Source organism: Miniopterus natalensis, chromosome 13 (genome assembly GCF_054644295.1).
Source record: "Miniopterus natalensis isolate mMinNat1 chromosome 13, mMinNat1.hap1, whole genome shotgun sequence".
NCBI classification, from domain to species: domain Eukaryota; kingdom Metazoa; phylum Chordata; class Mammalia; order Chiroptera; family Miniopteridae; genus Miniopterus; species Miniopterus natalensis.
In genome coordinates, this window is record NC_142093.1 from 11647833 (window position 1) to 11663349 (window position 15517).

Sequence of the window (15517 nt, forward strand, 5' to 3'; positions counted from 1 at the left end):
AGGCTCCGTGTTCGGTTTTCGCAGATTAACGGGCTCAGCCAGAATCTATTCTTCCCAAACACCTTTTCAAGGAAGTCTTATTTGATGAGTCTTACTGTTTTGGATTTTAGATTTGGCTATTATCAATTTTCGGTAAATAGCTTAATGCTTCTGATCCAGTTTTTTGCATTTGTCAACTCATTGAATGATAATTTCAATTTCTTATGACGATCAAATGAGATAATGTCTGTGAAAAACCTCTTGCAAAGTTTTGGCAAATATCAGCGCTATGCAATCACGAAGCATCAACAATTTTCAGTGTTAGTGTGTTCAGTAATTTTTTTAAGCTTTCTGAATAATTGGTGCTCTGCGCAGTCTCGCTCCAAATAATAAAAGTGGGTGGGTGCTCCTCTAGGATTGAAGCTACGTCTTTGGCTCCTTTTGTCTTTCAGTCGGGCAAAAACTGTCATGGCGCCTTCAGGAAGAAGAAGGCCTTCCTCTCGCCCAGCGGAATCATCGGGGGCACCTGGAAGGGACCGAGGGGTGGACAGAGAGATGAGTCCCAGTTGAGACCGAAAATATCGAAGCCTCGGAGAGGTCTCCGCCGGACAAGCTCAAGGGGAGGAGACCAGGTTGAAAGCGACCGCAGCGAGCAACAGTCTCCCCGAGGCACCGCCCACTCCGGCCCCCTTGTCCAATGGAAACCCAACGGCAATGCGGCACCGCCCATCTGTTGGTCGGGACGCGGAGAGGGCGGGGCCCACAGTTCGGTTGCGCCGCGGAGCGCAGCTGTGAGGGAGTCTCTCAGATCTGCGGCCCCGGAACCCGAGTTGGAGCTGAAGCACAGGCTGCGGGAAGCAGAATCGGGAGGTGAGCGCCGAGGGGAATGAGGGGCAGGGAGGGGTCCGGCTAGAGGATGGAAGTATCGGCCTCCGCGGCCTGGGGCGGTGGGACCCCGGCAGGCGGGTGTCTGGAGGCGGCCCTGCTTACTCGGCGGCCCTGCTTACTCGGCGGCCCAGGCCCGGCCTGCCGGAGCCAACGGGCTGAGCCTGGGCCCCAGTCACTGCTGGGCCCTCCGCCAGCTCCCCCGAGTGGCAGCGACGGCGGTCCAGAATTCTGCCGGCGCTGGGCGCGAGGTCCCGGCGTTCCTGTCCAACTCGGGCTGGCGAGAGGCGGGGCTGGCCGCGGGGGCGGGGGCGGCGGTCGCAGGCCCGGCGGCCTGCGGAAGCGCAGCGTCTCGGCTGCGCCTGCTCTTGGGGTCGACGCGCCGACAGCGCGGGGGCGTGGCCTGTGCCTCCGGTGGCGCCGCGGGGCCCTCCAGTGATGAGGTGGCGGCCGCTCGCTCCCCCGGCCTGCGTGCGGGGCCGGCGTTCACTTGCAGATACCTGGCAGGGCGACCTGTTGGAGTGAAATTCCTTCCCTGAGCTTACTGTGTATCTGACCGCAGAGCCCAGTAGGTCTCAGAGGCCCTCTTTGGTCTGATCTGGGTGAGCGCAGCCAAGAGGCCTGTGGCCTGCAGAGCTGTTACCGAGGAGTTGCATTGCAGAGGGGCTTGCAGTCCAAGAAATGCAAGTCTCGGAGAAAAACTTTGCAGGATGATTTACCTACATTGCTCAGAAATAAACACACTGTGCATCTCGGGGTGGCTGGAGGCGGCGAGAAGATTCCCTTTAGGGGCGTAAATGACCTTTTACGTATGTAGTCTGTTTAAAACTATAACGACCCTGGACCAAACTCCCAGTGTTGCAAAGAATTTTTCATCAATAGGGGGAATGCTGGGAGATCTTGGGCATTGCCTTTATTTTGCCTACTGAGGAAAGATTGGGGAGATAGAGGACAAGCACATCCCAAGGGCATCCCTATGACTGATGAAAGTTTGGCTTTTTTTGTGGTGCCCTACTGTGGACTGTCTGCGTCCTGGGTCTAGAGGTTTCTTTAGAGTCCATTGGCTACAGGCTTCTAGTATTAGAATTACACTAGTATTTCCTATTTTAATCTAGCTGGAAATTTTACTTAGCTGTTTGGATTCAGAATACATTCTATATTATAGCAGCTCTAGAAAGTAATTCATATGAACTTTATCACTATTTTCTTAGCAACTTTTCAGGGTAAGAAGGAGGAAAATTAACTCATTTTCTGGTGGATTACTAACACATGCAGATTGTAGCTTTCCTGGCTGGTTGAACAAAATTTATGATAGTCAAGAACCTAGAAAAAACATAGAGAAAGACTGTCTTGCCAGATTTTCTTTGTAGTGCTTTACTAGAATGTTATCTAATAAAAATCTCAACTTGAGTTAAAAGTAGTGTAGGTTGGGAGCAGAGATGGGCAGAAGGGGGCATCCTTGAGTTCTAAAAAGAAATGAATGTTTTTCAAAATATTGGTGTTGATCAGAGATCTGTATTCTGAACTGACTTAGAGGAACAACTCTACTTTCCAGGATATCATTTTCACACTGTAGAGCACTCCCTTGAATCCAGCACACACAGAAGCCAACTCCTTCAGAACCCTTGTTCTTGGAGAAATGGAATAACAGTCTATGGTTGTCCTGTGACTCTCTGGACAAGTTAGTGACTTTTAGCTTTTGAGAATTTTTTTTTTCCAGGTAGCCATGCCCTTGAAAAAAATGTTATACTGTATAATACTTTAGTACTTGTTCCTATACTATTTGTACTTGAAAGGACTACCCAGGGTTTGGTGCCTTTGAGCCATGGAAGGCTGAGATCTGCCTTAAGTTTGTTCTTACTCTATGAGTATGAACATTTCTTCATTTTATTCACTATTGTATCTCAAGCACCTACCTCAGTGCTTGGCCCATAATAAGTGCTTAATAAACATTTGTTGAATGAATGAATGAGAAAAAAATGTTGCTAACCATACCCACTTGCCACACTCACATCACAGGGAAGGTGAGGTCATCAGGAACGAAGTCATTAACCACTGCCTGTCACCAGGCCCAAGGGTGGCCTCATCATGGTCTGGCAGGCTCCTTCTGTGTGTAGGAGGGATAGATAGTGAATGCAAAGGTTAGTTCTAATGGAGTAAATCAGCTGAGGGCTCATGGGGATAAACTGACTGAGAGTGCTACAGGTCCAGCCTTTGGGCTAGATTAATGGTACATTTTGGGATCTGGAGTCACCTGAACAGTGAGTTCCCAGGTAGCTTAGTTCTTGAGCACAGTGCAAATAGGGGTAGATGAGGATTCAAAGGGAAGGCTATTGGGTGTATATTTGCCAAGAAGGAATGAGGCACCTGGTTTTGCTGTTCACTTGGACTTTACTAAGGATGGGTTATACTGCCATAAATCTTGTGTTTGCTACTCTTGGGTGGGTCATCTTCAACCAAAATAGCTTCTCTTCTCTAGATTAGAAGAGTACTTTTCTCTAGATTAGGAGAATAGTTAATGTTTCAGTGTTCAGACAGGACTGTTTCTGCTTTTGAATTTTAAGGAAACAAAGAAGGTATGTTTTATTTTCTTTTTAATCTCAGAAGAGATTTTTCGGATTAAATCTTTGTAGATGTATCTTGACCCTTCTGCCTTCTTCCTCCGTCCTTGCCCCAACCAATGCAGGCCTGAGTGTTTGTTCCAGCATGTCGGACGGGGAGTCCCAGACAATACTCAGCGGTGGCTCAGACCCAAAGGTAGAATCTTCATCCTCAGCTCCTGGCCTGACGTCAGTGTCACCTCCTGTGACTTCCACGACTTCAGCTGCTTCCCCAGAGGAAGAAGAAGAAAGTGAAGATGAGTCTGAAATTTTGGAAGAGTCACCCTGTGGGCGCTGGCAGAAGAGGCGAGAAGAGGTAAAGTGATGGTAGTGTCACTTTTGGTAGAGTGAATTCTAAGAGGTGAGAAGTAGAGGGGCAAATTCTTAAAGGTGCAGACCAAACTTCAGTAGGTCAGAGCCTAGGAGAAGATGATCATAGGGAGTATTAAAATTGAGGGTTCCTGAGGTAACTTTAATTATCTTTTATTTGAATTTTTTCTTAGGTGAATCAGCGGAATGTACCAGGTATTGACAGTGCATACCTGGCCATGGATACAGAAGAGGGTGTAGAGGTTGTGTGGAATGAGGTACAGTTTTCTGAGCGCAAGAACTACAAGCTGCAGGAGGTAGGTAATGGTGAAATGGTATCACCTGTGGGGTGTTGGATTGCTGGTTGTTAAAGAGGAATTGGTGTTGGGAAGCTGACTAAGGAGAGTATATTGGGGCTAGATCATTTCTGGGGAGGGATAGGGAATGATTTTTCAGGATTATAATGAGTTCTAACCCTGTAATCCCACTGTCTCCCCTGCTTCCAGGAAAAGGTCCGTGCTGTGTTTGATAATCTGATTCAGTTGGAACATCTCAACATTGTTAAGTTTCACAAGTATTGGGCTGACATTAAAGAGAACAAGGCCAGGGTAAGAACTTTTTCCTGCGCTTACTGCAAAGAGACTAGCTACATTTATTTTTCCTTTACATCCAGATATTAAAAAAACAAGATAGTTTTGAAACAGAACTGGAAGCAACTGGTGTGGTGATGAGAGTAGGGCTTTGACTACTGCCTATACCTTTTGTCTGGTTATAGACAGGGCAGAAGTGAGTGAACTTCTGTTTTCTCCTTCCCATACATAGCTCAGTAGTTTCCATTGTCCTGTTAAGTCTAGGAATTGGCCCTTTCGGGTGTGGCTCAGTTGGTTGAGCCTTGTTTCCTGCACTAAAGGGTCACTGGTTCGATTCCTGGTCAGGGCACATAAGGAAGTGGTACTAACAACAAAAGGAGAGAAACTTAAAAAACAAAACCAAGCTTCCAAATTTAAAATACATGTGGTGTATATGTCACTAGGCAGGGGATCTTTCTGCTAAGGCCTTATTTTTGTGCTTTGCCTCTCCAGGTCATTTTTATCACAGAATATATGTCATCTGGCAGTCTTAAGCAATTTTTGAAGAAGACCAAAAAGAACCATAAGACTATGAATGAAAAGGTATGGAGGGAGAGCAAAGTCTTAAGCTGGTTTGGGGTTTAAAAAAGATTATGTTAATTATAAAATTGATCAGGAGGGGATGGAGGGAACTGTGAAGAGGGTTAAGAGGGGACTATTGTTGCCCCTTGCCCACTCTTTTCCAGGCTTGGAAGCGCTGGTGCACACAAATCCTCTCTGCCCTAAGGTAAGTAGGATCTGGTTAGTGTCTTTCCCATGTCTCCTGATTTAGTTCCTCCAAACAGATTTCAGAGCACTATTCTGCTGTTCTTTCTGCCTCACCCCACTTTCTTTGAGTCATATCCTGTCAAAACTAGACCCCCATTGGTCTTTTAAAGGGTCCATCCTAATGCCCTAAACACGATACTGTCTCCCAACTCTGTCTCCCAGTGCTTATCCAGCTATTTAACTCATCAGGCATAGTGGAGATTCAGAGTGTGGAGATTATCTTTGTGGTGACCAGCAGGAGACCACCAGGCCCTTGCTCCTCTTAACCCTTGGGTTCCCCTTGCCCTTAATTTCCCAGTGGCCCCTCTAACAGCCCAGTGCCCCCACAGCTACCTGCACTCCTGTGACCCTCCCATCATCCATGGGAACCTGACCTGTGACACCATCTTCATCCAGCACAACGGACTCATCAAGATTGGCTCTGGTGAGGGGAGGGAGAGGTTCTGGGCAGGGGAGCCTCGGGATTTTGGGAACCATGGGGGTAAGATGAAAGGAATGGGGAGAACAGCAAAATTATGAGGTGTGGGCTGGCGATAAGAGAAAGGACCTTTCTAGGATAATTCATAGAGAAAGGCCAGTCAGTTAGTGGAAAGGGTATAGGGTCTAATTGTGCACCTTTTTGGAGGGAAGTGGGTAAATACAGAGAATAACAGAGATCTTGATAGGAGGTTGGAAAGGGCAAGAGATGGGTGTAAGGTTTAACTTGAGCCTCTTGGGCCGGACCCTACCAAAGGAGTTTCCAGGCTGTGCCTGCTGTGAGTGCTTTCATTTGCTGTGTTGTGTGCAGTGTCTAACATCCCTGTGTGCCGTGTCTGTGTGGTGTTTGTGTGGCCATTTGTCTGGGGCTTGGCTGCTCCATCGCTCACAACTTTTCTCTGTTTTCCTCCCTCCCGCTTACGGGCTGCTTTGTTCCCAACAGTCTTTCATAGGATTTTTGCTAATGGTGAGAGCTCCCTCTGCCCCACATGGGGCTCTGTTTGTGCTCCTTCTGCTCCCCTTTGCGGCTGCCCAGTGCATGCAGTCGTGGGAGCAATCCCTGTTCCCCTACCCCCCTGCCTAATCATGCCTGCTTGGCTTCTGCCCTACCAGCCGTCCACCTGCTTGCCCCTCCATAACCTGCTTGTTTCCTGTGGATTTGCCTGGCCGGCCACTTATATTCTAGAGTCTTATTCCCTGTCGTCATCAGGCTGGTTCCCTAAACCATACTGTGCTCCCAGACTCTGTGACTTGTAGTCATTGTTTATGATTTGAGTGAGTCCAAATTGGGCCTGGCCCTGGTTCCTCGTTCAGCCCTTTGGCAGGTAATGTTGAGGGATTAGGGATAGAGCAGGGGTCTAAAATTTTTGGTGATTACAAATGAAAGTGACTCAAGGCATTGCTTCCATTTTGAGCTAATCCTGAATGCAGTCAGCAGGGCTGGGTAAGGAGGAGGCTGTCTCCCTGGGTGTACCCTCCTCACCCTTTACCCAAGTGTCTGAGGTCTCAAATTGTCTTAGATTAGGCAGGGCTGCCTGTTATTTTATGCTGTTTGCAGGGTGGATGAAAGAACTACATCAAACATTTTCCTGTGATCAGGGATTAGATGGACCTGGGCTATGGGGAAGGTGAACAGGTCACAAGTGAAAGTTTTTCCTTAGCCTGTATTTCTCCTTGACTAGCCCAAAGCCCCTGCATACCTGTTAGTTTAGTGTGGAGCCTTTGTTGCAACTGAATTAGGGACCTTTGATGAGAAGTGGTAGACCTGAGAAAGGGGAGGTAGGTGGTGCTCATGTTTAGTCTGTAGTTGATGGGAAAGGGTTTGTGCCTTTTGAGGGTTAGAGACTTCAGGAGAGAATTTGGCTTTTGGGGGCCTCTCTGGAGTGCACCTGCTTTGTTGATGGTGGTCAGATTGTGGGTATCTCCCCTACTCCCAGTGGCTCCTGACACTATCAACAATCATGTGAAGACTTGTCGAGAAGAGCAGAAGAATCTACACTTCTTTGCACCAGAGTATGGAGGTGAGGCATCCCAGTTTTTCTGCACTCTTCCCCAGGTTTCCACAGAAGTAACATAACTGAAACTACTAGTCCTTCTCTACTGGCATACAAAAGGTTTTTTAAAGGCATTTCTACCACGCCCTGCTCACATCCTCTGATTCACCAAAGCCTTCTGTTTTCCTTAGAAGTCACTAATGTGACAACGGCAGTGGACATCTACTCCTTTGGCATGTGTGCACTAGAGGTGAGGAAACCACATCGAGGAGGGGTGGCGGTGATGGAAAGGGGTCAAATTAGAAGATTGGAGGGGGGATGAGTACTGGTCTTGAGGGAGCGACTGGGAACACTGAGGTTCTTAGATCTCTGCTTCCCTTTTTATTCCCCCTCACTGCAGATGGCAGTGCTGGAGATTCAGGGCAATGGAGAATCCTCATATGTGCCACAGGAAGCCATCAGCAGTGCCATCCAGCTTCTAGAAGACCCGTTACAGAGGGTAAGAATCTTTGGGATCACTCCCTCCTTAACAGACATTGAAATGTCTTACATTTTTCTTCCATTCTGTCTACTGGGAATGTGCTGCTCTGTTCTAAGAGCAAGAGAACATAAGCAGAAAGAGCAAGGAAAAGCAGTGAACATTTCCTTACGTGGTGCCTACCATGTGTTTTGTATATGCACACAGGTTCAGGGTCTAAGTGGGTAATATTGGGGTTAAAGGTTATGTGTTAATTTAGGTGTTTCTGCATGGAAGAAAACTAATTTGATGGTTACCTTAGGTAACTGGTATACACTCTTAGACATCTCTCTTGATATTTGTAAATAAATCAGTTTGAGTTAATCAAGTCAGTCATTTGGGGACACACACACACACACACACACACACACTCTCTCTCTCTCTCTCTCTCTCTCTCTCTGTCTCTCTGTCTCTCTCTCTCTCTCTCTCTCTCTCTCTCTCTCTCTCGATCCTTGAACAGTGCAGAGGCTGGGATCCCAACCCCCTGCGCAGTCAAAAAGCCGCATATAACTTTTGACTCCCCTAAAGCTTAAGTTGTCCCTCAGTATCTGCAGGGGATTGGTTCAGGACCCCCTGCGGATACCAAACTTTGGGGATGCTCAAGTCCCCTGTTAAATGGCATAGATCAATGCATACTGTCAGCCCTCCCCAACCAGGGATTGAAAACAGTACAGGTATTTATTGAAACAAATCTACATGTAAGTGGACCCATGTAAACTTTAGTTTTAGTTAGGGAAGGTGACCTTAAATAATGAGCTAGTATTTAAAGGATATAAGAGTTATGAGTCAGTATATAAACTGCATTTAGGGGAGTTAGGACAGGAGTGTCCAAATAAGGATAGTTTGTAACTCATTAGATTAAGCGTGAAAGAAGACTAGTGGGAAGTCTTGAGGCTAGTGTGGAATGATTCCAGTTCAGTGTTAAGGTGAGATGTTCAAGGGAAAGATTAGGTATATGATATTGTGGGCATTCAAGATCGAAAGGAAGAAAGGTTAATTATCATGGAGGTGGAAAATGGGTGATTTAGAAGAAGCATCAGGAAATCCAGTGCATTTAGTAAATGATTGTAGTGGACAAAGGACATTGTGGTACTAGGCTCAGGAAATAAAAGGATGGTGAATATTATTGACCACAAGGAATATGTCTGGGAAGAGAGAAGACAAATTTGGCGAGGGTTGGAGAAAGGTAGGCAGTGAGTGGGCTAATCAAGCAGAGAGAAAATAAGGGAAAAAATAAGTTTGAACAATAAAAAGAAAGCAGAAAAATAATTATTAAAACCAGAAGGGTCCTAGCCAGTTTGGCTCAGTGGTAAGAGTGTGGGCCCATGGACTAAAGGGTCTCTGGTTCGATTACTGGTCAAGGGCATGTACCTTGGTTGGAGGCTTTATCCCTGGCCCTGGTCGGGGCACATGCGGGAAGCAACCAATTGATGTGTCTCTCACATTGATGTTTCTCTTTCTCTCTCTTTCTCTCCTTTCCTGTTTCTCTCCCTCTCCCTTCCCCTTCCCTCTTTTCCACTCTCTGAAAGCAATGGAAAAAATATTGTTGGGTGAGGATTCAAAAAAACAAAAACCGGAAGGGCAGTGAACGATACCTTTTATATAATATCTTACAGTTTTCAAAGCCCTTTCAAAAACATTTAGCAATTTGTTCCCTCACTAATGTTGAGCACCTAGTATGTACAAAGCCCTGTTCTAAATATAATGAGAGATAAAGATGAACACAATGGGGTGCCAAATGCCTGTTCCACTTCCTTGTTCCCTTTTCCAGGAGTTCATTCAAAAGTGCCTGCAGTCTGAACCTGCTCGCAGACCAACAGCCAGAGAACTTCTATTCCACCCAGCACTGTTTGAAGTGCCCTCCCTCAAACTCCTTGCTGCCCATTGCATTGTGGGACACCAACGTGAGTCCTGTTGGCCCTCCTAGGAATTTTCTTTCTCTCTGGAACCTTGTAACTATCACTGGCATGCTGTCTTTCTCCTACTTCTAAAGGGATACTTAACCCCCCAGGACCTCTGTGCCTTCTTTGACATTACTCTGACTATCCCTGCATAACTTCTCATTCTGTCATGCTCTCCAGACATGATCCCAGAGAATGCATTGGAAGAGATCACCAAAAACATGGATACCAGTGCTGTACTGGCTGAAATCCCTGCAGGACCAGGAAGAGAACCAGTTCAGACTTTGTGAGTAACTAACTGAGAAGGTCTGAAAGGGACAGATTGGTCACTACCATCCTGAGGAATCTGTCAGTTGTCCATTCTCTGGGAATGGTTGAATCTGTTGTTTTGTTTGTTTCCTTCCTTCCATCTCTCTCTTTTCTTCTCCAGGTATTCTCAGTCACCAGCTCTGGAATTGGATAAATTCCTTGAAGATGTCAGGTGAGAAAAGAGTGAGAACGCTTTTTTGAGGAAGCAGGGGTGGGGGTCCTACGGCATTCACAGAGCCCACAAGACTTGGCTAATTTCCCTTTAGGAATGGGATCTATCCCCTGACAGCCTTTGGGCTACCTCGGCCCCAGCAGCCACAGCAGGAGGAGGTGACATCACCTGTGGTGCCCCCCTCTGTCAAGACTCCTACACCTGAACCAGCTGAGGTGGAGACCCGAAAGGTGGGGCTATGTGGGTGTGGATGTTGGTATGGTCCTGGTGGAAGGGGCAAGAGGACATCTCAAATAAGGCAACCAAGTCACTCACTGGTCCCTACTCTAGTAACCCTCTGTCCCCTTTCCCTAGGTGGTACTCATGCAATGCAACATTGAGTCAGTGGAGGAGGGAGTCAAACATCATGTAAGGCTCAGGGCCAGGGCTGCATAGGGTTGGGTGGCTAGAGGGTGGGGAAGAGGAGCCTCATTTTCTGACCTGTCCTCCAGCTGACACTTCTGCTGAAGCTGGAGGACAAATTGAACCGGCACCTGAGCTGTGACCTGATGCCAAGTGAGTATCTCCTTTCCCTCCAAGGATGGAGAGTCTATGAGCCTTATCTGTGAGGGACATATTCAGGGGTGGGGAAGGTGACAGGGCATTAACATACTGACTCAACGTAAAATGAATACATTAGCCCCTAAAATTTAAGGGTGGATCTGACAATTTTGCTTATATCATTCTTTCCAGCCAGGGTAACCTGACTGGGGCTATTGGAAGGGCTCCATGCCCCTCACTTCCACCCTGTACTCACGCTCTCCTGTTTCTCTGTCAGATGAGAACATCCCTGAGTTGGCAGCTGAGCTGGTGCAGCTGGGCTTCATTAGTGAGGTAAGGTTTCTGCCTTCAGCTGCGGGGCTACCTCGGTTCTTCTCTCAGCCGGTCTCACTCAGCTTTCTCCCTCAGGCTGACCAGAGCCGGCTGACTTCTCTGCTAGAGGAGACCCTGAACAAGTTCAATTTTGCCAGGAACAGCACCCTCAACCCAGCTGCTGTCACCGTCTCCTCTTAGAGCTTACTTGGGCCAGGCCCCTTATCTGAGCTGTGGCTGTCACTAGACGTGCTGCAGCCTTCCTGCCCCTTCCCCCCAGTCAGTATTACCCTGTGAAGCTCCTTCTCTCCTTTATGACTTAGGAGGGCTTTGGGGCTCCCTGGTTCTGAGCATCACCCTACCCCTTCCCCTTCTCTTCCTCCCCTCTGCACTTTGTTTACTTGTTTTGCACAGACGTGGGCCTGGGCCTTCTCAGCAGCCGCCTTCTAGTTGGGGGCTAGTCGCTGATCTGCCGGCTCCTGCCCAGCCTGTGTGGAAAGGAGGCCCATGGGCGCTGGGGGAGCTGAAATCTACAATCCCGCTGGGGCGGAGGGGGCGGGAGAGAAGGGTGGTGCTGCAGTGGTGGCCCAGGGGGGCCATTCAATTCGCCTCAGTTGCTGCTGTAATAAAAGTCTACTTTTTGCTAAAAGCGTCCTGTGTGTTTGCACCTTCCCCGCTAGGGGGAGCAGGGCTCGGAGCCCCGCCCGGGGCGCGGAGGTTGGGCCTTCAGGTAGTGGTGATGGGGCGGAACTGGGCTGCGAGCGAGGGGGGGCCGCGGCCAGGTAGAGCTGCCCCGCGGCGGGCGCGGAGAGAGGCGATGAGGTGCTGCCGCTTCTGCAGATTCGGTAATTGGGACCCCTGTGGTCTCGTTTTCCTGCACCCACCCTCAACCGGTCCGACGACCTCTGGTTAGCTTGGGGCGGCCGCGCAGGCTTCCCAGTTCCTCTCCGGGCTCAGGCCTGCCCCTCCCCCCGTGCTCCGCAGACGCTGTCCGGGGCCCTCGGCGGCTTATGCGCGTGGGCCTCGCGCTGATCCTGGTGGGCCACGTGAACTTGCTGCTGGGGGCTGTGCTGCACGGGACCGTGCTGCGGCACGTAGCTAATCCCCGCGGTGCCGTCACCCCCGAGTACACCACTGCCAATGTCATCTCCGTGGGCTCCGGGTTGTTGGTGAGTGCGGCCGGCGGGCGGGCCAGGTTGTGGGCGGGCGGGCGTGCGAGAGCAGTCTGGGCCTCACGCGGGCTTTGTGTCTTCCAGAGTGTTTCCTTGGGACTTGTGGCCCTCGTGGCGTCCAGGAATCCTCTTCGCCCACAACTGGTGAGGGGTGTTTTCTGGAGCTTTAATGAGGGGGGTTGAGTCAGGGAAATGCGGGGTGACGCAGCTTCATCTTTAAGTGGGGAGAAGACCCAAATAGAGAAACCCAGGTGTCTAGTCAGTGGGAGAGTCAGTTACCCCAGGTTGCTCACCTGATCTTCTGACCCTGCTAGCACTGGGCCCTGCTGGCAGTAGCTCTGGTGAACCTGCTCTTGTCCACTGCCTGCTCCCTGGGCCTCCTCCTTGCCGTGTCACTCACTGTGGCCAATGGTGGCCGCCGGCTTATTGCTGACTGCCATCCAGGACTGCTGGATCCTTTGCTACCGCTGGATCAGGGGCCTGGACACGCTGACTGCCCCTTTGACCCCACAAGAATCTATGTGAGTGTGTTCTCAGCTTTTTTGCAGTCCCCAAAGCCTTGGTCTGCCCCTTAAATCACCCCAACTTGCCACTCCTGCCCTGCTCCCTCCTAGTCCCCCCCATCCTTCCTCTTCACCTTTTAGGATACAGCCTTGGCTCTCTGGATTCCTTCTATGCTCATGTCTGCAGCAGAGGCTGCTCTGTCTGGTTACTGCTGTGTGGCAGCACTCACGCTCCGTGGGGTGGGGCCCTGCAGGAAGGAAGGGCTACAGGGGCAGGTAAGGAAGATGAACAGGAAGGGTTCACCCAGTACGGATTGGCTGTGTTGAAAAGATGCTGAACTACAATTCAGGGCCAGAGTACTAACTCCACCCTCTTCTGCAGCTGGAGGAACTGACGGAGCTTGATCATCCTAAATGCAAAAGGCAGGATAATGAGCAGCTGCTGGGTCAAAACCAAGAAATCCAGGCATCACAGAAAAGTTGGGCTTAGGACAGGTAATGGGCTGTGAGGATTGTGGCCTGGGAAAGGCTAGGGGCAGGGAATTGCTCTTAGAAGTGGGTCTTATCCCTTGCTATGCTGCTTGCCCTCTGACCCAGGCTCTGCCTTCTGCCAAGCAGGTGCTGATCCAGAGGCTCGATCCACAGGGCTTTCCACCTACCCCTGGGAAGATAGAAATACTGTATATGCCCTGCGGGTGTTGCTCAGTGGTTAGAGCCCATGCACCAAAGAGTCTCCGGTTCAATTCCCAGTCACGGGCACCTGCCTGGGTTGCAGGTTGGATCCCTAGCCCCGTCAGGGCACATGCAGGAGGCAACCAGTGGATCTGTCTCTCTCACATTGATGTTTCTCTCTCTCTCCTCTTTCTCTCTCCCCCTCCCTCCCTTCCACTCTCTAAAAAATCAATGGAAAAAATATCCTCAGGTGAGGATTAACAAAATAAAAAAATAAATACTGTAATAAAAGAACTACTTGATTCTGATTTGGGGGTAAAAAAAGCACTGGGCTGGTGTTAAAAGTGACCTTAATAAATAAAAAATACAGTGGTCTCTGTTAGTTACAAGAGTTTAATGAAGCAAAGAAATTTTCTTTCCTGAGCTCTACCAGTTACTGAAAGGAAAAGCTGGTGCTGGGTAGCCCTCCACACCACTGACTGATGAATTTCAGCACATCCTGGCACACTGGGCTGTGGGAGGTCTGTAAGCAAACAGAAAGAACATCAGAGGAACTTGTCAGTGCTGAGAAAAACATTACTGCTATAAAGAAAATCAGCTCCATCAGTATAGGCAGCAGGGTTCAGGGCCTGCACCTGCCTTCTTGACAATCCCACCCAGCCTCCTAGTAGTTTTGTTTTTCTTCAGTGCTGCTCTTCCTGCCCCATCCTTCAAGTCTCCCACTCTAACCTTGATAGCCATCAGGAACTTATTCCAGTTGTCCTTGTTAGCTGCCTTCCCTGGCCGCTTAAATTCAATTTTGTTCCTCAGAATGGGGTATCCTATAGGGGAAGAAAAAAAGAGGGGGAAAATGGTAATTTAGGGGTAAGGATGTTCTTGTCTTCTGCATCCTTTACTGAATCACAGTAAAATAGTTGATTGCTCCTGCTCACTTCCCCTCCTTTCTACCCACCACAGAATACAGGGTGCTGTAGGGTTCTGTACCTGTAATGAGGCAGGGCAGTGCCCGAACTCCAGTGCTTGCCGCCACCAGGGAAGCCTCGTAGGCACCACGCTCATCCCGAGGTAGAACCTGCTCTAGCCGCTGGTCCATTGAGACTGTAAGCACCCAGTCTCGCACCTCTTCTCTCTGAGCCTCCTGGGAAGGACACAGAGCACAGCTTCACGCAGGGCAGGGCACATGGGATGGCAAGTTGGGGGGGCGGTTTGCTAAGCCACCATCCTTTCACCCATAAATGGTCTTCCTTGAATTGAGGTTCACAGTCACACCCTTAGCTTTTTCCTCTGCTTCTACTTTCACTGAAGAAATAGTGAGGACTGAGGCAGTTCCAAAGATGTGATTGATTGATAGCCAGTACAAAGTGTTGGAAGCACCATCCCTAAACATCCTCCCTTCTCAATGCACTCATACTGGCAAGCCTCCCATTCTCCAATCCTGTGTCCTTACGGGTATGTGCTGCTTGGCTGGGAGTGGCACTTCAAAGGGAATGTCTGTATCTTGAAAGTCAGAGTGGTCAAGGGCATCCAGAGTCCCTTCCTCGATTGCCTGTGGCAGAGTGAGCAGCCATGAAATAGGCATAGCTTGTAACAGGCAAAACCTCCCGACCCCGGGGCACAACCTCCCTTCTCACATCCGACAGGTCCAAAAAGCGGTTGAGGAAGATGAATGCCATGTTCTCCCAGCCAATTGCCTGCAACAGAGAAAAGTAGCAAGTGGGAGTGAGCAGCTGGGCCTGGATGCTGCTTCTCCGGATGCAGGGGGAAGAATCCAGGAAGACACGGGAAACCGATATGTTCCATAACATCAGCCCCACACTCAGCTTTGCGCTACCTGAGCAAATGGAATAGTCCACCTTCCAACTTTCAATTTCCTTATCTCCTCAACCCCACCCTTCCTCGTCCTAGCTTACCTTGGCAGCAATGCCTGCTTCATAGAAGGCTTTGTCTGCAGGAAGTAGCTGGGTGTGACGTAAAAGTGAAACAGAAAGCTTGGCAGCCACAGTTTCCTGTGGATTAAAGTCAAAGCATTGTGATCCTGGCACTTCAGTGACTGAGCTACCAGACTGATGAACCTACGCCTGAGGTGGCCACAGAACCAGAGAACCAACATCAATGTTAAACTGCTCTGCATCTCAAGCCATTCTGGGTCTTAGTTATTTTCATCTGCAGAGAACCGGGCATAGAGTATTTCTAAATTTCCTTCCACTTCTAGAATTCTATCATCTAAGTCCATGAAATAATGATACAATGTACTATCATGAATAAGGCAAAGGTATGTG

The 15517-nt window shown here is 49.1% G+C and overlaps 3 protein-coding genes across 3 annotated transcripts in view; 2 read left to right on the forward strand and 1 right to left on the reverse strand.

Annotated features, from left to right (window-relative positions):
- The first annotated feature begins 752 nt into the window (after nt 1-752).
- On the forward strand, nt 753-11540 carry NRBP1 (nuclear receptor binding protein 1). The gene is made up of 18 exons (XM_016209682.2): nt 753-849; nt 3551-3780; nt 3968-4090; nt 4280-4381; nt 4856-4945; nt 5089-5129; nt 5500-5594; nt 7084-7167; nt 7332-7390; nt 7541-7639; nt 9429-9561; nt 9739-9844; nt 9989-10039; nt 10134-10269; nt 10394-10447; nt 10531-10594; nt 10857-10912; nt 10988-11540. Exons 2-18 carry the CDS (start codon nt 3571-3573, stop codon nt 11090-11092), a joined length of 1608 nt encoding a protein of 535 aa, XP_016065168.1. The 5' UTR covers nt 753-849; nt 3551-3570; the 3' UTR covers nt 11093-11540.
- A 274-nt stretch (nt 11541-11814) lies between these two features.
- On the forward strand, nt 11815-13876 carry KRTCAP3 (keratinocyte associated protein 3). The gene is made up of 6 exons (XM_016209693.2): nt 11815-12060; nt 12148-12207; nt 12378-12584; nt 12708-12842; nt 12949-13061; nt 13185-13876. Exons 1-5 carry the CDS (start codon nt 11902-11904, stop codon nt 13054-13056), a joined length of 669 nt encoding a protein of 222 aa, XP_016065179.2. The 5' UTR covers nt 11815-11901; the 3' UTR covers nt 13057-13061; nt 13185-13876.
- Nucleotides 13441-15517, reverse strand: part of IFT172 (intraflagellar transport 172) — a 28399-nt gene continuing 26322 nt past the window's right edge. The window contains exons 43-48 of the mRNA XM_016209673.2: nt 15149-15244; nt 14870-14929; nt 14686-14784; nt 14223-14376; nt 13968-14059; nt 13441-13761 (exon numbers count right to left, since the gene is read on the reverse strand). Of these exons, the coding sequence (XP_016065159.1) occupies nt 13672-13761; nt 13968-14059; nt 14223-14376; nt 14686-14784; nt 14870-14929; nt 15149-15244 (591 nt within the window). The 3' untranslated portion in view covers nt 13441-13671. The remainder of the gene's footprint in view (nt 13762-13967; nt 14060-14222; nt 14377-14685; nt 14785-14869; nt 14930-15148; nt 15245-15517) is intronic.